This window comes from Rousettus aegyptiacus, unplaced genomic scaffold (assembly GCF_014176215.1).
Source record: "Rousettus aegyptiacus isolate mRouAeg1 unplaced genomic scaffold, mRouAeg1.p scaffold_m13_p_12, whole genome shotgun sequence".
In the NCBI taxonomy this organism is placed as follows: Eukaryota; Metazoa; Chordata; class Mammalia; order Chiroptera; family Pteropodidae; genus Rousettus; species Rousettus aegyptiacus.
The window spans coordinates 2,804,938-2,828,221 of NW_023416287.1; the positions used below are offsets into that span (position 1 = coordinate 2,804,938).

General features: G+C 50.0%; 1 protein-coding gene across 2 annotated transcripts in view; it reads right to left on the bottom strand.

Moving 5' to 3' along the window:
• VAPB (VAMP associated protein B and C) overlaps positions 1–23,284 on the bottom strand; it is a 42,721-nt gene that overhangs the window by 9,498 nt on the left and 9,939 nt on the right. For both annotated transcript variants that reach the window (XM_036229230.1, XM_036229231.1), the window contains exon 2: positions 11,840–11,992. In XM_036229230.1, the coding sequence (XP_036085123.1) occupies positions 11,840–11,992 (153 nt within the window). The remainder of the gene's footprint in view (positions 1–11,839; positions 11,993–23,284) is intronic.

The following is a 23,284-nucleotide window of genomic DNA, read 5'->3' on the forward strand; positions in this document are numbered from 1 at the left end:
AAGGGGCATAGGAGCTGCTGCTGAGTCTCTCTGCCCCATTCCCCATGCCAAGGTAATCAAGGTAATGCTTGAAACACAACATTGCCAGTAAAATGTTATCAAATTTTCACAACCAGCACACTCAGTATGGAGAAATGCCACCAGCTGACGGCCCCTTTTTCGCCCCAAGAACCCAGAGGAAGCTCGCATAGTGGCATCCCCCCCGCCGGGTGACCCTCACCTCCTGTGGCGAGTGAAGTGCCTGCCAGCCCCGACCGGCTTCCCCGGGACCTACCCGCTAGGTGACAGCTGCTTTAAAATACGGCACCGCTACGAGGCTTTGGCCACACCGCCCCTCCAGTTAAGTCCCCCGAGGCATGACGCCTCTGCATGGGGGCACCTCCTGCGGCCCGGCCCTGGCCCTGGCTGCGGCAAGGCCAGCGTGGACTCCAGCTTCCTGGCCGCCTATGACCTCAAGTACCCCTCGGGGGACGGCCTCCACTGCGGATGCCGCACCGATGACGAGAGCTGCAGTGCGGGAAGGGAACTCGGCGGCCCTGGTCTCGCCGCGGAGGAGCGCGTGCGGACGCAGGCGGTCTGAGGGGGGCTCGCCCCGTCCTTCGCCCTCTCCTCTGGCCGCCCCTCAGTGTCCTCTTGCCTTTGAACCCCATTAGGGCTTCCCGGGTCCCCCCTCTGAAGCCTCACAACGAACCACCCCTGCAGCAGGTAAGGGCACGTGTCCTAAGACTCTGGAGCGCAACGAAATAAAGTGACTTGCTCAAGGTCACAGTGTTAGGAAGACAAAGGGCCCAGTGCGGCCCAGCGCCTCTTCTGCCACATCAGTCACTCCAGTGCGAGGTCACATCGGCACCCCAAGTCTACCATGACACATCACACAGAACCACGCATGACAGATTAGAACTACAAACACCCCTCGCCCATCCAGGGGGTGCAGGAATCCTTTCAATTTGGGGAACAGTGACAGTATTCAATTCCAAAAACGCATCGAACTTACACGCTTCGGGGTGCACAGCTGCCCTGGCCGCTCTGGCGCCCGCGTCACCCCATCTGAGTGCTCTGAGCTACAGACGACCTTGCACGGAAGAAAGTAATAAACGTGCAAACCTTCTTAAAGGCCGGGGCCCTGAGTCTAGCTACCAAAAAGGTTACTAAAATGAGAATGTTTCGTCTAAGTACCCAAATCCAAAGCGTGACCATCAGCAGAGAGAACAAAAGGTCACTGAAAACACAGGGCCACTCCACCCGGAACGTCTTCCTGCAGGTGCAAAGGCATCTTCTCCCCTGGAAGAGCACACCCGTCTCCCTCAGGCACTGCTGGGCGGGCAGGGGCTCTCCCACCGTCAGCCGGGACACTTAACCTCACCCGCAGGTCAAAGCCATGAACTCGGCTTCTGAAAGCGAAATTCCCAGTGCCCTCCCCAAGCCCCGGACTGCCATACGGAAGATGACATGTGATAAACTAAGAAGCCAATGTCCCCACACACTCTTTCTTAGAGAGGGACCGTCAACTCTTTTTTGGAGTTGGGTCACACTTTTCGAACTACTGTCAGATTAATGTCCATTTTTGAACATGAAAGTGAATTGGGTTTTGAGAATTTCGGGTTTTGTCTGGCTGTAAGAAAACCACGCCCCCGTGTTTCCTGGCGCGGGAAAGCGGCGAACTGTACTCCGCACCGCGCGGAGACTGCGCAGGGCACGGCACGGCGGCCGCTCTCCCGCTGGGAAAGGCCCCGAGGCCTCCCCGGGGAGCGCTGCGCTGGACCCGGGGTCGTCTGCGAAGAGCCCTGAGGCCCAGAGATGAAAGCAGCAAGACGGGCGGGCGAGCTTTCAGGGCTGGGTCTCTGGCTCAGACTGCATGGGTCCTACCCAGGGAGCTGATGAACCTCGAGGACCCAAGACCTCCCCCTGGGAACAGCCCTCGGAAGCTCTGCTGCCCCCTTGCCAGCCTCCTCTCCCCTTGAGGCAGAGCAAGTGAGAAAGAAAAGGCCGGCGACCTCTGCGTGGCTGGAACCAACGTCCCGAGGAGAACGACCTGCACCGGCACCTGCGACGCACCAGGTGCCACGGGAGGCGCGTTCGATTAGTTCTCCTGGTTGGTCCCCAAAGAACCCATTGAAGAAGCCCACGTGTCCATCTCGCGGACGAGAGGGCGGGGCTCGGAGAGGCTGGGTGGCCTCGCCCGGGGCCCAGGGCCAGCGCGTTAAGCGATGGGGCCTGTCCGTGTGCCATGGTGGCTTTCCCCCGGAGCCAGCCGCCCGCACCGCAGGTTCTCAAAGCGTCACCCACACACGCCAGGCGACCCCTGAGTCAGAACTGTGGTCGGGCCAAGACACCGCGAGCCTTTTCCACCCCGCTGTCCCTCAGCCGCGGTGGGTGGCGCCACCCGCCCGAGTGCTGAGCGGGCCATGGCGAGCCCGTCCCTGCCACACTCTGTGTTTGGGCCACGGCGCCGCCGCGAGCCCATCTCTGCCACACTGTGTGTCTGTCTGTCTGTCTGTTTTTACAAAGGCCACGTTCACTTAAGAATATCCTTGCTGAAAATTAATCGTTTTACTAAATTCGACGTGTGGCCGCACGTCTTAGCTCTGCACCATAAAGCGGCGGGTACACATGAAGCACTTTTGCCTCTTGGGAAAAGCACTGTGCAACTGTTTCGCTTGTGAGCTGAATGGGACACTTTCTCATGAAACGCCATTAACTTGAAAGAACCACCAACAGAAAACTACAGTTATTCGGACCCGGGTGTGTGGCAGACGTCGTCTTGAAAGTGCGTGAAGTCTAGCGGTGCGAGGAAAGCAACTGGTGATTGTGGCCACTTGTAAAATCCAGGCTTTCAAGCAGAACGCAAAAACCTATCTGTCACCAAAAGCTTCGAAGTTTCTCAGAGACTTAAAGACTTTTCCGATGAGATCACTGGGAATAACAACAAATGCGATTTTTTGATATTGTGTAAGGAAATACGTCACCGTCCGGGAGACCTGTAAGACTCAGCTAACAATCTACGAAATCCACTCGCAGTGCGAGGGAGGCCAGTGCACGCCATGACACGGAGCCCACACACGTCACTGACATGGTTTCAGACTCCACACTGGGCTGACTTCAGGAAAGTGCCACCTGGCAAGTTTGGGTGTAGTATCAAAGAATAATGCCCATGATGATCTGGAAAAGCTATTCGAAATACTCACCCCTTTTCCAAATACATGTCTGTGCTAAGAGTGGTTTTCCTTCATGTTCATTCACCAAAACAAAACACCTTACAGCAGACTAACTGCAAATGTGGATGGAGACTCCAGCTCGTCTGTTACGAAGCCAGATGTTAGAGATGGCAAAATGTGTCAAATAATGCCAGTCTTGTCGTTACATTTTTTGAAATGCTGGTTTTCATTAAAAATGTTATTGCGAGCATATAACTGATTAATGTGATTATATAATAAATTAATACTTTTTAGATTTCTCGGTTTAATCTGTAACATGATAAACACTGATACCACCTACAAACACGAAAGTTCTTCGGGTCTTCCGTTTTTGAGCGTGCAAAGGGGTCCTGAGACTGCAGTGTCGGGCGCCCCACTCCACGCCGAGCTGTCCCGCAGGCGCGAGGCAGGGGGACCACCTGGCCGAGCACCCAGGGAAGGCCTGGCGGCTCCGCACAGTGCCCTGCGTGGGAGGCACTGCAGGTCGGGGGGGTGGGCGGGGAGGCGGTCTCACATGCACCGGGGCGTCCGGTGGAATGGGAAGCACACACACCCCCTGTAGGGACGGGCTGCGGCTCCCCCAGCAGGGGCTTGCGCCCCCTCTGCAGAAGGCGCTGTCTGAGCCCCACTGCTGCCGCGGGCCTTACAGAGGCCATCGGCACAGCTCCAGGCCTGGAGCAACCCCCCTGCCAGCCACAGCACGGGTCCGGACGGCTGTGACGAGGCGTGACGTGCGTTCGGACCGTCGGATTAAACACGAGTGTGAGCTCATGGAGAAGTGGGTCGGGGGGACCAGTCACCGGAAGGAGCACGGGGACAGCTGGGCCGCAGGGCCGCTGTGAGGGCGCACACCTGTCAGGTGCAGATGCGGCCGCCTGGTGCCAGCGAGGCTGGCAGCGGCCCGCTGGGGGACCCCCAGAAAGCGCTCCTCGCAGCGTCGGCCGCACTGGAGAGGAAGGGGTCTGCCGCCCGCCAGCTCGCCTCCCCTCCGGGCTGCCGAGCAGCCCGTGAGAGCGACCGCGGAGGGCGAGCGGCCAGCAGACCTGGTGGGACTGCGCGAACCCTGGCCGCGCCTCCGCGTCCAGGTGCTGTTTACCGTGGCCCCTACTCATCCCGAAAAGTCTGATTTTTCTCAGCTACTCCCATTCCGTGTCAAATTCGATTTGCTGTGCCCTATTAGCTGGGACTTTATGAGAACATGACAGAAAAAACGCTGTTAATCGTCTGTTCTTTCAGCTCCGCACATGCAAATTGTGACAGAAATTATGTACTTTTTCCATGACAGGCTATAAAAGAGCTTCCCATTAACTTAATTTACTTCACTTGAATACCAGGGACACTGATGATAACACCCTCTTAAATGAATCATCCAGCCTACTTTTAAGATGTATCTGCTGATACTACTTTAAAAGAAGCCTGCTACCAAGAGACAGCGTGGACACCAGCCGCCACCCAGCGACATTAACCCTTCCTGAGGCGACGTGCAGACAGCGAAGGTGGGATCTTGATCAGAAAGGGCTTCTGGAGTCATGAACACTGGATTGGTGAGAGCAGAAGAGAATACAGACCGCATCTCACACACACATACACACACACACACACACCCTCGGAGAAATAATGTGCTTACATGCAGCGTAAAGTGCCTACGAGAACCCAAGCAGGTCGCAGATCATTTTCATTTGCGTCATGACGATAAAGAGCTAATGAATAAAAGTCTAACAAGCACCACACAGTACATTTTATTATTACTTTTAATCTCAGACTCTTCTCTTCAAAATGTCTCTCTCCTCATTTTACATGACCACGATCTCGGCCTAAGCCTCCACGACACACAGATTCTCCAGCGAGGAGCTCTTCCCGGCTTCTCTCCCACCCGAGCCCCCCTGCAGAGGCCCCAAACCCTTACAAATGTAACATCCCCCTAAACACCCTATTTGCCATTATGATATTTCTCAGATCAAAAATTTCCTACCAAAAAGCCCATTTCCCACGTAAAAGACAATCAGTTCAACTCGTCACAGTCTGGTTCTCCTCAGACTTCCTGGGGTGACCCAGCAATAGGTCCCCTGCTGGCCTATACCTGGTGTGAACACTGCGCTGGCTACACCCCAGACTCAGAGTGTCCTCTCGTCATTACCAAAGTCTCCTCTTATGTCGACCCCACCTGGCTCGTCCCTTCTGGTCCCCCTGCCCCACTTGGATCTCAACGGACCGTCAGGGTTTCCCCCACGACTCCGGCCCCGGGGGTCTCTCGCGTCGGCGTGCGTCAGAATCCCCTGGAGTGCTCGCCAAAACACGTGACCGGACCCCACCTCCAGCGTTTCTGATGGACAGGCCTAGGGTGGGGTAGGGAACACGTACTTCTAACCTGTCCCCAGCAGATGCTGGCGTGCGGCCCAGGGGCCACGCCCGGAGAACACAGGCTGCAGGGCCCGCCCTACAAGGCAGCGCCCCCAGGAATGCCGCGGCACGCCCTTGTGCTCACTGCGGGGCCTCATGCGACCAGTGCGCGGTGTGTGCCCCGAAGCCTCCTAAGCTCCTTGCGACATGTCTGCCTTCCCTGCCTGGTCGGAGCCAGACCAGGGCCGCAGGTGCTGCTGCCTCACATTCGGGGTGCTAGCCTGCACTGCGGGTTTGCACTGGGTGACGGTGTGCTCCTCCTCCTCCAACACGCAAAGTGAGGCCGCACGGAGAAGAGGACCCCCCCCGGAAGTCCCCCCCGCTGCCCAGAGGCGCTCGCTCTCCGCCCCGTGGCGTCCGGCATGGTGTCCGGTCTTCCCGTCCCCACCGTCTGGCCCCTTTCCTGCCTCTCCTGCAGCCTGTGCACCCGAAGACAGCCCCTACCAGACTGCGCTCCCGGGCGGGTAACTGCACTGCCGCTCCGCTTCTTAAAACTAATCAGAGACCAGAGCCTCGATCAGCTTACGGTACCTGGTGCCACCACCACGAGGTCACATGATTCTAGCCTAAGGCAAAGCAACTCAACATTCTGGTTAAACCGTGTACCACTATCATGAGTGAAGTGATTATTTCCTTCGGGATTCTCGAGATGTTGAAAACATCACCACTTTCCTGGACCTCGGCCTATTCAGGGACCCGTGGATGGAGCTGCATGTCTAACTGGTAAATAGCTAATTTTACCTATTTTTAGATAAGCTAACATTAAACTGTCTTTGTGTTCGCCATCGGATTTTCCAGTTTGGCGTGGCCCACCCTAGATAAAGAACGCCTCACAACCTGGTTAATTTATCTACATGGAGACTAGTACGAACGGACCCCATCTGGAAGATGAAGTGTGCCAGATGTAGGCACTGGCCAAAGAACAAGGCTCACTCAGTCCCTTTTACAAATATTTTTTAAAATGTACCTTTTCCTACAAAACTCCAACGCACTTCTCGTCTTCCCAAACTCCACAGTGGAACACAGCCGTTTCCCGATCACGCTCGCTGTGGTCACGTGTTGTGACATGAACACTCGCTGCATCCCAGCTCAGTGGGCCCGGCGAGCCGGGCCTCTCAGGACTGATCGGCTGGAATATGGAGACTGGCCTGCAGAGGCTCGCACCAGCCCAAGTCCCTCTGTCACCTCTGACCTCTCCTGCCCCGCCTGCCCCTGTGGCCGCCTTCTGCAGCCCGCTCTCCTCCTGGCCTGTGACTGGTTAACGGTGAGTCTGAAGCAAGAGCTAAGAGGATGGGGGGAGTGGGGAGCTCAAGTGCACAGCCGTGAGAGGCCGACGGTGGCTGAGAACATGGCTCTGGCGCCCCAACGTTCTGCCTGGTGCCTGCTCCTCGGCTGCATCGTGCGGCTAAAGCTGCCTTCAGCTAAATGAGGCGCTCTGAACGCACGAGATTAGTCCTGCTGATCTCTGAAAATGTAAAGAAGAAACAAATTGTGTCATACTCATAAGAAGTAAAACGGAATTCTTAAAAAATGTGTTTCAGTAAACTTTCAAAAACCTTTAAAGGCGCCATTACGCTGAAATTTCGTTGGTAATTTCCTTTAAAAAACAATCTCATGTGGTGAAAAGATAAAGACATCTTTTAAGTATGATGTGAGTTGTTCTGATCCGAGATTAATAAACCTGGTCACGAAAACCATCTAGAAGAAGGTCTTGCTGATCAGACTTCAGTTCCGAAGCGAATGGTCAAACGAAGAAGAATGTCGCTGCGAAGACACCCAAACCCTCCGGATTCAGCTCGCAGCTCTCAGCGCTCGGCAGAGGAGCGCCTGGCTCCGTCCTCGCGTGGGCGACCCCTCCGGAGGGTGCCCGCCGACCGCGACACAGCCCACTACGCTGACTGACCGGCGTTTCCACCCGAGAAGAGTTGCTGATAGTCACTGTTCTCCGGATTTTACTGGAAGAATCTTATGTTTTAAATGTGACTGAAGTAAGTGCGGAAAAGGGCTCGATGTCAGGAATGAATGTTGCCCCTCGATTCTGTGAATTTTAGTTTGAAATACAGATTCGGACACCAGAGGACTGGTATTCGTCTCTAACCCGCTTTCGGTCCCCAGTGTACACTTAATAAAGGCACCTGCACCTATATCCCGGTATCTCTGATGAGTCTCCCCAACATCCCCACGAGACACAGAGGCTCCACGTTTCTAATCTCCTTGGTACACAGGCAACCAACGTGCGTAACTGAACTGCAAGTGGAAGCGTGCTAGGTACTTCTGTGAAATTAGAATTCAGTGAAGGCTATAAAAATATTAAACTTAATATCATATTACAGGAAGCGTAAGTATTTTTGATGGGCCCATAATTTTACCACTTCACCTGCTGTATCCGCTGGCAAACATGGTTTGGAATATTAATGGAAAACTCCCTCATTATTAGACTGCGCTATTAAAAAAAAAATTCACAACCACTAACAGCTTACCACAAAGACATTTTCAGAAATTATCTACCTTAAAAATATTTTCCCACCAGACAGTTTAGAAAATAGATTTAATTTTGTAAAGCTAGAACAAATGGGGAGACCCCCACTGCTTCGAACAACCCATTAATTCAAAAAGTTCTATTTTCCTTGCATTTAAAATCTCAGGAGGGAAAAAAACATCCACTCTCCTCTTCTCCCATCTCCATGTAAGTGCGCCTCTTTTGCTGAGGTCCAGCTCTGAATAATTCAAAGCCGTCTCTAACAGGTGGTGTGTACCAGGGAGCACGCGGCCAAAACCACGGCATTCTGGACCACTGAGCGCACACGAAAGGCGTCCCGCACCCCGTCCTACCGCACTGCCTCGACCGACAGGCACGGGCCCCGGAAGGGGCCACTGTAAGGACGAGACGAGAACCGAGGTAAAGGGCAAAGGAAAGGACTCAAGTACTTGAGTGACCAGATCCCCACATTTTCATCTGCTGACACACAAAGTTTGGGTTATGTCTGTTTCCAACCATTACTTTTACCACCTAAGTTTGTAAAACAAAGGTTTTTTTTCTTCAGGACCCAATAAGTGATTTCCCACTTTCTGAAGAAAACAACATGAAAGGTCACAGAGTCTGTCTGGACTTTTGACAGATGTTAAGGTCCCTCAAATACAAGGCTCATCCAAAGCTGGAAAGGGCTTCGCCGGATGCCTCTGAAAGACAGCCGACAGCGATGAAGCCTCCCCGCCGCAGTCCTGGTCTGTGTGCCCTCGAAACCTCAGTCTCTCTGGCCAGGTCCTTGGGTGGGCGTCGTCCCACCCCCCTTTTCTTCTTCTCCCTGCGCGTCCCCCTCTCTGAAAGAATACCCTCTAACCCTCCCTAACAGCCAGCACATCTCCAGGGTTTTCAGAAACGGGAGAGAAATACCATGCTCGTCACGTCCTCTTCAGGTATGCTGTGACACTCTGTATGCTACGCAGGGCAGTGCGGGCACTGTTTTAAGTTGATTTGATGACCACATTTTTATAGATTATATCTGAAAACTTACTAGCAGCTTTTCATTATAAAACAAATGTATTTTATAGAAAAAAGAAAAAAACATTTTTTTAAAATTAGAAAAAGTCCATAAATTAATAAAATGCATGAAATTAGTTTTTTCTAAAAATAGGATTCAAATATGTACAATCCACCTTCAGAAAAAACCGGCCAGTTTACGCCGAGCCGGCGGCAGAACGCGGCGGCCCCTGCCTGCGACGGCGTTCCGCTCGGCGGTGCCGGCAGACACCGAGGCGGACCGTTCTCTCCGCTTGACAAGTGCGGACACAGAACCTCGAGCTTAAGGGACTGGCCAGACACCGGCCGACAAGTCACACCACAGAGCTGGGCTTCCGGCTCAGGTTTCTGGACCCCAGGTCCGGCAGCCTTGGAAAAGAGTGGGAGAGGCCGAGCGTGGCCACGTGCTCACCGGGGCGAAGGCAAGGCTGGCTCCGGCTCATCTGCACTGCGGTCGGGTGGCACCCTCCTCCCCCTGAAGCTGGCCTCTTCCAAAGGGCCCTGCGCACGCTACGTGCTCACCGGGGGCTCATCCCTGCGTTTAACAGGACCCCTGGAAAAGTGTGGTGCTTTTTACCCCAAGATATGAGCGTCTAATAGAGGAAACAGGGCCCCCCGGCACATGAAACCGCAACAAACGGCGCCGGCCGCCTCTGCCAGCTGCTGAGGCTGTCCTGGAAATGCAACGCCAGCTGGCTTCGCCCGGGGGCCCCTCGAGCGCTGAGACGAATGCACGCCAAATAGGAACGGAGGGGTCCGTTCTTCTCGTGCAAGCATAATCTCGTCTCATCTCAGAAGAAAGCCTGAAGACACACAGACGTTTTAATATTCGATTGCTTTTTCCCAAGCACGTCACATTTTGAGAGCCACGGTAGCCAGTGTTTTTATTTGTCTGTAAGTGGGCCATCCCCTGACACTGCTGAGGCAGTTTACGGCCACTGGATCGGGAGCAAAGACACCTGGCTACAAATGTCACCTCTACCCCTCATCGCCCACGGGACTGTCGATGACCACTGCCCACTCTGTACCTTATCTGCAAGAGGAAGGCCACACCGCAATATCTTGGTCTTCCTAGAGCAGGTAACCAAAAAGCGAAACAAACGTGCAAGGTTAGTTATTTTAAAAAAACATTTCTGTGATGGAGAGGGATGAATCTTTCTGGAAGAGACAGTCACACAGACATACACGCACACTTCGAATACTGGGACGCACACCTGCACTGTCCAACTGCCTGTTGAGACTGTTCCATGCAGAAAACCACACTGCTGCTCCCGTGTTTACTGCGAAAATTAAAATTCTCGTCTACTGACAACTTTGCTCAAATTTGATATGGGCAAGGAAATCTACAGGGGGAAAAAGTCAATAAAAAAAGGGGAAGGAAAGCGTTCAGCTGCCCTTGATTTCAACAAAAAAAACCCGAAACCTATGTTTTTTTTTAAGCCTTATGGACCCAAGGGATACAGAAATGGCAACGCCCTGGGCCCCGCCCCTTCTCCAGGGTGCTGTGGTTTCAAGAGTCTGGCAGAATCATCCACATCGCTGCTCTGTCACCTGCCAGCTTTGCGAGCCGACAGACGCTGGTGCCCTTCTCTGTACGAAGGGGCCGAGAACAGGAATCGCACATGGTGACGTGTGTGCAGGTCCGGCACGTAGGAGACTCTCAGTGAATGTTGGCTCCTACCCTCCCGACTTCTCCTGGATAATAAGCCAATTTAAGAATCCAGATCAGGTCTTGCAGCCTCAGAGAGAAGTGCACAGGGGGATAGCTGGTGTGGGCGCCATAATGAGAGACACCAATGGATGCAGAGAATGAGAGTTTGCAGAAATGATCAGATAATGAAACACCTTATATCTCTCCAAAGAAGTGAATCATTTTCTTTTAGGCGTCAAGTGAATAGCCAGCCAAATGTATCACAATCAAAATCTGTCATGGAAAAAGCCAGCCAGGTACCCATTTCAAATGAGTAGTGGTTTCTAATGCTGCAGAGCCCGCGGTGACACATCCTCCTGACGCTTACAGGATAAACACACGCCCCCACAGCTCCTCCACGAGCACGAAGGCATTCTTGGATCCAGAAGTTCTAACAAGCTAAAAGTTTACTCCATTCCTCAAATACATTTAAACTCAAACCCATCACTTACATCTCCCTAATTCTGAAATCCAATTCTCAATTTGGGTACTTTAGCGGCATCCTGTTGAAAGTTGGACTTTGCAAAATATATGCACTCTCAGACGGAGGGGGGGAAAACCCATCAGACATGCACAAAACTCGCGCTCTCGAATACGTTCCAATCTCCTCAGCCCTCCTCTCCCTCGGCTTTTCAGTCAGTAAAATGCAGTTACCAATCACTGGAAATGACATGAGCTTAATGTCAGAAATCATTTAGTTTAAATAAGGAAATAACTCCATTTAGCTTTCTCCCACGAAGTAAAATTAAGTTTGTTTAGCCCTTTTTTATTTATTGCCAAACGGTAGATTTAATTTCAAGGGAGTGAAAACCGAACTCCTTCTGAAGTAAAGTCTGAAGTTACCCCTTCAACCCCTGGGGCGCAAAGGCTGTAAAGCGTGAAGCCAAGGGGCCATTAACTGCAAAAAAACAAAAGGTGAGCGGGACCCCTTAAGCGTGGGGGGAGGAGCCTTCCCGCCCACCCTGCCACACCGCACACTCAGCGCAGCCCGAGGAACCCCGCCGGCGCCAGGGGCCCCGCCGCCTCAGGACTTACCAGACACGTTGACCGCGGCCCCCGCATCGATGACCCCGCTGTTGGGCCTCACGCAGTACCTGCGCGGTGCTGTGGTCTTCACTTTGAAACACACGCTGCGGTCCGTCGGGTTGCCAAGCTTCAGGTTGGTGGTGACGACGTCAGAGAAGGGGCCTGCGGAGGGGGACAGAGGCTGACCGGGGGTCCCAGGAGGGGAGCAGAGGGGGCTGACTCTGCGGTCCGGGGTCAGGGGGGGTCTGGGACATGCTTGAGAGAAGGTTTAAGATCCAAAACGATCTCACTCGCACGGAGAGAAGAGCTGAGCTGAGGTTAACGCGCCACGGTGACGGCCGGAGTTCGCCGTGTTTCCGGCATGTCACCCTGGCGCCCGGTGTGGAGGGCACCTCCCCGAAACCGCCCAACTGCCCGGTCACTGCCGTCTGACAGATGAGGAAACGGAGGCTCGGACGGACCCATGACTTCTGTCATTCTAGTCCATGGTAGTGAGGCTCTAACCAGGCATTCTGGACCCACGGCCAGGTCTTAACCCGGGCGAAACGCCGGTTTCCACAGCGAAAAGATGAAATCTAACAGGGAGAACGGAAGAGACGACGCCTGGGTCCGCAACGGCCATCGAAGCGGAGCGTGCTGAGCGGGGCTGCGAACTGCTCTGAAGGGTTAATGGTCCACAAACGCGGACGCCCCCAACGACACGTGGCTGCCAGGGAAGTTACTACGGCCTAGGCCACCGCGAGCTCCTCGTCCCGCCAGGCGGCCCACACCTGAAACGTCACGCGTCACGCTCGGTTTTAACTACCCAGGCTACTGGAGATCAAAACAAAGCTCAGTGTCCTGAGGGTATATTTCATTATTGTTTATTCATTTTTTACTTTATTAGATTTTTTCAATTAAAAAAGTAAAACATGCTTCTTAAAACAAGCCAAACAATAAAAGATATACAAAGAGGAAGTTAATAAGCTTTCCCTTGTCCCCTGAGGTAACGATACAGATCTCTCCCTATCGTCTGCGCTTATACAACAGCACGTACACACACGTGTCTGTGTGGGGGGGACAGAAACGGAAACCCACTTCTCCACTACCTATCTACCACGGACACCTGACTACCGGTTTATTAAGGAGCCTGGTGGGACGGCTGAGCGACAAGACCCCTTGGGTCCTTTTCAATTTACTTGTTTTCACCACGTGCATCAACGGCACCGTTGCCTGCTCCAGGAACGCTCCTCTCTCCGGCCCCTACAAGGAAGCCGGCGGCGCGCGAGGCACAGTGCGTCCGCGTTCCCGGACTAAGAAATACGCAACGCTGCTTGTCAGCCCCCGGGGAAGGCCCGACCAACAAAAGACGTTCACGTCTATGCCTTGAAAACGTTCCAGAGGCTGCAGGCCCCCGGGCACAGGGACAACGCCCTCCCGGTTCCTGCGCCCGGCGTCTGGTGAAGGCCTCTCCCCCCCGTGCGCGTGCGTCCACACGGACGGATACACACAGAGGTTCCTTCGCCAGGGAGGAAGCTACCTCATGGATTACCACTAGCAAAATTAAAATCTCAGGCTGCTTTCTCTCCTCCAGAGGTACGCAGGGTGTGAAAATCAATCTGATGTGGGCTTAACTTAAATATAAATTAAGAAATCAATAATGGTAGAAAGGAAAAAAGGAAAAGAAACTCAATTCCAAAATCAAATCAACTACAGCCAGTTCTACTATAAAGCTTATTCTGAAACTGTGAATTTGTTCCAGTGTGATTGATGTGCATATTAGGAGGACAATCTGAGCATAAAACGAATTTCACATTTGCTTATGCGTGATTTTGTCCGCAAGAAACGCTAGGTGAACACAGAAAACTGAGTTCTGCTGAACCGCGCTGCACAGAAATGCACAAAATGCACTCCGACAACGCACCCCTCGGCCCGCCCTGGGGGCTGGGAGCCACGCCCATCACCCCCGCCCTGCCTTACCGGCTTTCCCTGTCAGGCAGCCGCCTTCCCTTCCCTCCCGGTAATTCAGGACGGCCACAGTCCCCATGCCCGGCCCCCTCCACGGGCAAACGTCGGGTCTTTTCCAGGGTGAAGTGCCGTGTGTAACCGCATGTAGGATTTATATACTTCCTACCCATTTAGTGTGCGTAGAACTGCTGTACGGCCTTCGTCAGTTTCGACTGTGTGTGTGTGTCTCCAACGAAGCTTCCGAGTCTTGTGCACCTAACTTTGTTTTCCCCTCGTAAATCCTTGGTTCTTATTGCGCTATTCTGTGTGGCACGGTGCTTTTTCTGAAGGCATGTGTCCCATGAAAATGGAACCAACTATGCTACCGGATCATCCGTCGTTCTGCGGTTACTTACACTAAAAGCTATTCTCACTTCATAGGCAACGATACCTTCAAGAACGAAATGCCTGAAGACAATTTCTCCACCTGTTTACCTTTCCAGTAAGTCCTGCCTCTGGCCCTCGGGGCTGGGAGCCACGAGAGGGAGGCACTGTGCAGGTGCAGCTGTGGCCAGGTGCGGGCCGGTCCAGCTCCTCTACAGACTCCAGCACAGCCTCCTCTGCACACTCTCTGTGCACTTACCGAGAACTCAGAGCTTACACACGAGGGCCGGCGCCCTGTGGCCCAAGAGGAGTTTCAGCTCAGTGAGGGAAAGCCAGACGCTGACAACGCTCATCCCTCGGTCAAGTCTCTGGCATTAAGAGAGAAACAGGCCGCTTGGTGCTGAGGCAGTGTTTGGGGGATCATGGAGGCAGCGGCTCTGTGGCTCTACCCTCTTCCGCTAGCGAACGCACGCAGCCTGCCTCACGATAAAGTGGAGAAAGTCTGATCTCCCTTTTAAGTCTCTTGCCTGCTTAGGGTGGAGATCACTTCAGCAATGGTAAATGAAAAAAAATAGCTGAACACAACTCCAGCACATGGGGCCAAAGAAAACAAACGCGTGTATACACACGTGCGTGCGCGTACACGCAGCGCACGGGCCCACACGGGCGCAACCACGCCCTACGTGCTCCCCGGCCCTCGCACGGAAACCGCCACTCCATGAACTCCATTTCGGCGCACCTCCCGCTCAAAGAGCCCCGCGCTGCGAGAGGAGAGGAGGAAACAGACAAGCACGCGTGTCTCCTAAAGTCGCCTGCGAAGGGGCGAGCTTTCCACACAAGGCCGGTGGGGGAGAGATGCCCACAGTCTGAAGGTGATTCACAAACTATCGGGCCTTGAAGCTTTCCGGATACAAGCTTAAAGTTATTAGTTTCAACAAAAGTCTGCATCCAGAACCTGGAAGCATCTTCGGATCAGAACGCCAAGAATTCATAATGGCCCACAAACACGTCCAAAGGTGCGCGCACGTGCGCACGCGCGCACGCACACACACACACACAGATTTTTCTAAGGTGGTCTGATGCATACTGAGCAAAAAACAGGAATGTTAACAAGATGTGCCATGATGAAATTAAGCATACTTACTTGTTCCCAACTCAATTTCTAGTCTCTTCCTCCCAGCCCTACCTCATGAAGTTAAGGGAGCCTTAGTTTTTATTTAAAGTACAGCTAAGTCCTTACTTAACATCATGGATCAGTCCTGTGACTTTAAGCAAAACAACATATAATGAAACCAATTCTGCCAAAGGCTATTTGATCTAAACAAGAGTTCAGTTCCTATGGTGTCTCTCAGCATTATAAGGAAACCACCCCGAATAAAATGACATTATTTGAGGACCTGCTGTATTTGTTTTCCCTTATGTTGATCTCTTCTTCTAGGTACTCCACAACAAACATAAACCAAATTTCATTGTAAACACTACGCTGTTTTCGGAAAAGACAGTCTAAATTACTAAGACAGTGTTTGTAGTAATAAGCAGGATAAAATAAATATTCCACGCTTCTCCTCAACAATCAATTCTGGGTCTTTTAGGGATTTCTTGGGCTTATATAAATTTTAATTTGTAAAAATCTGGAGGGAAATATACTGAAAATATATGCAAGTAAATGACATCTCATGAGTAAAAATCAAGACATTTTGTAAAAAACAGGCCAACTCTCCTCTCTCCACCCCTGGCAATTTACTGTAAGAATTTTATTGAAAATAAATTGTTTGATTTGAGTAATTACAGGAAATAAACCATGTTAGTGCTCCCCTTTTCCCCTGTATTAATGAATTAGAATACGCACACACAAAAACTCAATAAAAAGGATGTAAGGGCTTATGAGCATCATTCAGATTTTTACCTGTCACTTTCATTTCATAAAACTGCCATTTCCATTAAAGCATTATGTAAAAAATGGGATTTTACTATATCAACATGCATATCTATCACCAATGAATTTAAACGTTGCTTATGAAGTACAGAGTCAATTTTACAAATGAAATCTCTTTTGAAAGTTAGACTTTTTTCTTTTAAGGGATAAAAAAATGATTTGGTATCTCTAAAACCACAGCACACACTTTTACTCATTTTTCTTTCTAATATTCTATTCCTTACTTCAAATGATATTTATACAAAACTAGAAACTAAGCATCTAAAATGTGAAATGGGAGGTCAAGAAAAATGAAGAAACATGATTTTGAAAGAAACTAGGAGTATTCTTTATTGTTAACAGTTTAAATAATGTCCTTCATGCCTCTATCATGCATGCTCACCTGTGGAAATTCTTGCACATGTGGCAGAAGTCCATGAGTAGCACCAACTAACTTGAATGTGAATTCCTTGACACGCTATTGAGGTATTTAGATAAAGCTAACTAAGCACAGTATAAAATACAGTAGGTCCTCGAATAGCATAACACTGTTTTCGTTATAATGTTGACCACATCCCCTAAGAACTTAACTCTTGTTTAAGTCAACTAGTCTATGGTAAAACTTGTTTTGTTATATCATTTTGCTTAAAGTCCCAGAACCTATCGACTTACTATATTTCCTATACCCAGCCTTGTCTTATTGTCACTTTAAAGCGTGTTTTAAGACAGAAAGATCTAGAACTGACTTTAGAAAACAAAGAATATATTGCCAGCAGAAACAGGCATAGCATTAAATGTAAAAGGATGGTCAGTCAATTTTTCAGTCTTACAAAAATGGAGCCTTAGAATTACAAAGTGCTGGTTTAAAGGTCAAGGAAAGAAGGTCACAAACCAGCAAACTTCTCAATAGGGTAAGTTCAGGTTCCATGGATTAAAAATGTCATCAAAAACGGCTACAAAATTTATCAATCAGGAAACATGAAAGCATTCTGTGGAAAAAGTATCCCATCAAATCTTGAACACTTTACTGATCTGTGCATGGTTTAAGCGCTTCTCTGTAACCATTCATTAAGAGACCCATGCAGGAAGAGACTATAACAAAGCTCCTGAGGTCAGGGCCCAACACCCGTAAAAGGTTAACAGTGAGAACTCCAAGTGAACTCAAAAACTTGACCTTGGCCATACTCATCTGTTTAATCTCAAGCATATCATATCATGCCATCTGTAAATAGCAGGACAGAATTTTTAAGGGGTAAATATATCCTTTTATTTTTACTCAGCAATTCAACTAGAAATAAAGATATATATATATATCTAAAACACAAAATCATAAAACTCCTGGAAGATAACAGAAGAAAATCTGGATTACCTTGGGTTTGATGATGACTTCTCAGATACAACACAAAGCAACAATCCATAAAAATAATTGATAAGCTGGACTTCATTAAAACTAAAAATGTCTGTTCTGCAACAGATACTATCAAGAGGAAGAAGACAAACAAGCTACAGACTGGGAGGAGGTATTTGCAAAAGACATACGGGGGGGGGGGGGCGGGGAACATTTGATAAAGGGCTGTCATCCAAAATATACAAAAAAAATCTCTTAAAATTCAACAATAAACAAACCACCTAATTAAAAACTAGGTAAAAGATCGAACAGACACCTTATCAAAAATACACAGATGTAAAGTAAAACATACAGATGGAAAAAATATACAAATAAAAGATGTTCGACATATCATTTGGAAATTGCAAATTAAAACAATGAAACAATGAGATATCAATACACAGTTATCAGAAGAGCCAAAATCTAAGACACTTGAACATTAAACGCTGGCAAGGACGTGGAGCCCCAGGAACTTTTTCACGGCTGGGGGTGTGCAAAACAGCACGGACAGTTTGGAAGACAGTTTGGTAGTTTCCTTAAAAACAAAAACAAAAAAACTAAACATACTTTCACCACTTATTTAATCCAACGATCATGTTCCTGAGTATTTACCCAAAGGAACTTAAAACTCGCGTCCACACAAAAACCTGCACACGGATGTTCACAGCAGACTTGTTCACACTGCCACAACTCGGAAGCAGCCAAGACGTCCTTCGGCAGGTGAAAGGCTAAACGGCGGCCCATCCAGACAACGGCATCCTAACCAGTGGTAACATGAGCTCTCGTGCACTAAAAATCCACACGTGGAGGAATCTTACATGGCTATCGCCAAGTTAAAGCCAATCTGAAAAGGCTACATCCGGAATGATGCCAATTACATGACATTCCGGAAAAGGCAAAGATCAGTGGTTGCCAGGGGTGGAGGGGAGGGACGGGAGGGATCAGCAGATGAGCAGTGAAACTACTCTGTAAGACACTAACAGTGGATACGTGTCTCTATACATTTACCAAAACCCATAAAATGTACACCAAGACTGACCCCCAACGCACACCAGGAACTCTGGGTTATGATGACGTGCCAAGGCGGGTCTGTCAGCCGTAACGGACGCATCTGTCTGGTACTGAATGCTGGCGGCAGAGGCGGCCCTGCGTGCGTGCGGCCAGGCGTGTATGGGGACTCTGTACTTTCTGCTGAATTTTGCCGTAAAACTGCTCTAAAAATAGTTTGTTTTTAAGAGGAGGAAACCAAGTAACTGGTCTTTATTATTAACGCACTTATGGTAGCACCCCCAACATTTCTGATATACCTATTATTGAGATTTTGAAATATATCTATTTTATACGTATATAAATAAATACATAAAAATAAATAAAATGCATGAAGATGCTTTGTTTTGCAAAGAGATTGCTTTTCTTCCTTTTTCTGAAGTTCATGAAATTCTGGTGTTAGAAATACATATCCTTCCTTTGTAATATGTCTCCTGATATAGCTACAAGACTTTGAAACTCAAACTATATATGTTACCAAATAAGTTATATACCAATTTGATATATAATCTATCAGGTCTCAGCTTTCCAGATATAACTTAAAGTTATTAGCTCTACAACAGTTTTTTCCACTCTGCATAAAAAGAGCTGTATTTTATACTCTTACAAACACGATTCGGGTACAATATCTCTCCTTTCCTCAACCCTTCCGAAAAACAAGTTACCATATTTCATTTCAAGTCTGAAAAGATTACCTTCTGGGATGGTAATAATCTGTCTCTGGAAGCGTAGGACTGATGATGAATTTTGTTAAGACAATAAAATTATGCTTGAGGTTTCAATACAATAGACTGTGCGTGGGAAAAGTATATTAAAACAGGGGAGATGGACAGTATAAAGTAAACTCTGCTGGACAGCTTATAGATGTCTTTGCAATTCATCCTCTGGCAGTCCGTTTTCATTAACAGTGCCCTACCGCCTCCTGCTTTCCCTACCCACCTGCAATGCGCCAAGCCTCGCATTACCTCTCCTCCTGTTTGTGGCGGTCTTCCCCGCCCAGAAGGGAATGTCCATGAACACAGACAGGTTACTGCCCGCCCTGTTCACTACCGGTGATCAGCATCCAGAACACTTCCCAGCACAGAGCGAGATGTTCGGTGAACTTGCTGAATGAATGAGTGCATGAGTGAATGAGTGAATGAGTGGCCGTGCCAGGCTCCCGTGTTAAGCGAGGGCTTTTCCTTCTCCCTGCGCGCATTCTCTGTGTGCGCGACCGGGCTCCGGGTGGATGGCCGCCGAGACTGTGGCTCCCTCTCCAGCATCGTCGCCCTTTTCATCGCCGGCACAGGACTTACCATCAAATGGTATTTCGTCTGCTCCTTTCTCGACTGTCTCCCACCTGGAATAAACCTCCACGTGAGAGGAGACTGTCCCACGCATCACCGGATGCCCCGCGCCCAGGATGGCGCGACACAAGTGATGAGAGGCTCGATCCACGTGTGCGGCATCAACGACCACCCGGTTTCCCTAACAGCAACCCAGCTGGCTCTGGCACGTTTCCTACAAACGGACGCCTGCTCTGTAACCTGGATGTAAACTCAAGATAAATCTGTGCTATTCATACACAGGCTGAAGGTATTAAAAATATTCGCTTCTATCAATAACGTTTTTAATCATTATCATTCTATGATAATTTTGTTTAAAGCTGCCTCCTCTAAAAAATGGGGGAAAATATCGCAGTAACCTATTCAAAGAGAGTGAGCTCTTAAATAACCATGAAGTCAAGAGTAAGGACACTGGGAGAAGTTTTTTTTAATCTATTTTCTTGATTGAATTGTTAGCTCACATTAAATCGATGCTTGAGAAACAAAATAAAGCTTTGCAACCAATGTGTTTTTAATGGCAGACATTGGATTCCAATATTTCAGCAGAAAGCCTAATTGTGTAGCTCTTATTTTGAAATAACCATACATAAAGAACCTTACACATAGACACATAACTTGCTTAAATTTTAGAATGCAACGTGTCCTAAATTAATAAAATAATCTCCATGCTATCCTCAGGAGACAGCCAGCAACCAAGGACCATCACACCCATTATCACAGCGGGAGAGATCGACACCAAGAATACACACTAATGACGCCATCGAAGGCACACCAGAAGCCAGCTTGACTGAAATACACGACACCGACCTTTCAGGCTGCTTGTTCAGCTCGCCAGTCTCCTAGCTCCTTCGGAACGAAAAGAAAGAAAGCTCGGCCTGCCGCCGCCTGCACGGGTGGGAACGCTAGACCGCGAGGCGCCCACTGCAGCGTGAGGACCCGACGGATCGAAGCGCGACGAACGGCCTAAGACCAAACTCGGGAAAAGCGACCCAGAAAACACACAAAACCAGACCACGAAGAGCATCCACGCAAACTGAAAGACACGTGCAGCTTACGCTAACAGAGAAGCCATCATTGTTCAGAAGACATAAAGAACTCTTTCATTCTTACGGAGGAACGCTACACGGCAATGGAAAAGAATGAACCAGATCTGTATTTCAACAACAGACGGGTCTTAAAGACGTGGTAAGTGACACATACACCGTGACAGGAACATAGGAAAAAAAATGAAATTCGTTCGCACTGGATTACTTCGGAGAGTAAAGAGAAGCATGAACGGGCAGGTGAGGAGGGCAGAAATGTCTTCAAGTTCTTAGTGAAGTTTGTTTATTAAAGAAAGATTTACAACAAGTATAACCAATTATTAACATTTAGCTATTCTGTATTTGGGTGTTCATTATGTACTTTTCTGTATTTAAATTTTTTTCCACATAAAGCTACCTAACAAACATCTAGTAATTTTCCTCTACTTAGAAGAGCAAAATTTGTGACTTTGGTGATCATGAAGACAAACAAAAAAGACAGGCAATATTCTCCTGCAAATAAAAGTCTAGCTGAACAGGAGGGCGGCAGAACATGCTGCGTGTTTTCTGCGCGAAGCAGGAGTCGAGACAGGTGCTGTGGCCAAGCGAGGGGCGAGTGGTGGGAGAGCAAGCCGCCTGCGGTTGACGTCCCAAGTTCTCAAGGTTTTCACTTGGCTGAGTTATAAATTAAGTTCAAGTACATAAAGTCTGTATGAGTGGAAGTAAAAACATTCCGAAAATGTTCAATCCTTCGTGCGGATGACAGCCGGCAAGCGGGCGCCTCCGCACCCAAACCAGCACATGCCACCTCACAGCGGACACCCAGTCGAGCGCTGCGAGCCGCACCCAGCATTCTGCACCGCCAAGGTCCAGCCTGGATTTCAATTTGTGAACAATGAGAAACAGCGGGATGTGGTTTATCAGTTGCATGTAATCTCTCCGGGTTTCCTTTTCAACAGAGGACCTAAAAGGCGCTAGCGGTGGAAAGAGATCATCGGCCAGGCGGCGGCTCCTTAAACAAACTCCACAGGAGGCCAGGGGGGAAAATCGTGAGCTCAGACGGAAAATATCTTCTATTTTCCCTATTCTCTGCCTCTGGAAACTACAATATTCTCCCAAGTTTTCCTCAAATGCCTTCCCTTTTGAAAAGGCTTACCTAATCCTCAGAAAAACATGATCCCTTCCTCTATTGTGTCGTAAGGATGAACTGACTGCCCCGATCTCTGCTTGCAGGTGCACCGCGCACCTCGAGCCGCACCTCCAGCCGGTCCCGTCCAAACAGCTGGAGCGCCACTGCCCTCCCCCGGCCCCACTGCTTCCCGCCTCGGGGGAGGAGCCAAATGCACCAGATGCCCCGCTAGAGGCAGCGCCCCGTTTCCTCTCCCCCTCCCACCCCGCAGGGAACCTTCTGCACGTTCTGCCGGCTCTACCTTCGAAACGGACTTGGCATGGGAACACTTCTTACCACATCGCCTGCACTGCCACCGCCCGGGGCCAGGTCGGAGCCTCCCTCACACCCGTGCCCCGGGTTACTGCAGGGGCCTCACAGCTTCCAACACGGCAGGACCCACGCACTTCCCACAGCCTCTTCTCCCCACACCGGCCATGACCCTTTAAAAGCAAACTCCTGCTCAGAGCCCTCCCTGGCGCCCCATCTCACGAGAGCCGCGGCGCCGGCCACGCCACCACTCCGCCGCGGCCCCCACGGCAAGCTCCTCGCCACCTCGGGGCCTTGCGCGCGCCCTCGCACCTGCCCTTCCCTCCGTGTGGAATGCTGCTCCCCACAAATGTGTGCGTGTGCGCACACTCATTTCATATAGGTCTCGGTTCACAGATCACCTTCTTAGGGACATGGCCTTCCCCAATCGCCCTCCTTAAAACAGGACCGATCATCCAGCGCTGTATTGTACCGATTTCCTTTTTTATTTAGTGCCTATCTTCCCCACTAGACGAGCCCCACAAGGCCAAGGTTTCGTCGGTTTTTTATCTCGGTCTCTCAAGTATCCAGAACAATCCTCAGCACACTGTAGGCATTCAGTAACTGAAGAATGAATGCTCCAGGTACTGTGCTAGGCCCTAGGAGAACAGAGTAAACACACTCCGAGGACCACTCCAGGAACCACCCAGAACTAATGAATAAGAATCTCTGGGACTGAGGCTCTGGAATGATAACTCTTGGGGAAAAAAAATTCTTAAATGATACTGACATCAGTTACCGTTTAACAATGCCAGGCCTAGTCTAAGCACTTTACATGTGTTAACTCATTTAATCCTCCTAACATACCCCACCGTGAGAGAGAAGTTAAAGACTTTCCTCAAGGTCTGGTGACTTTTAGGGGGCGGATCCAGGATTCACATCCAAGTGGTGTGGCCCCAGCGCTCACGCCGTGACTGCGGGCTGCACATGACCTCTTTCTGCATGACGCCTGTGCCCGTTAACATATGCAG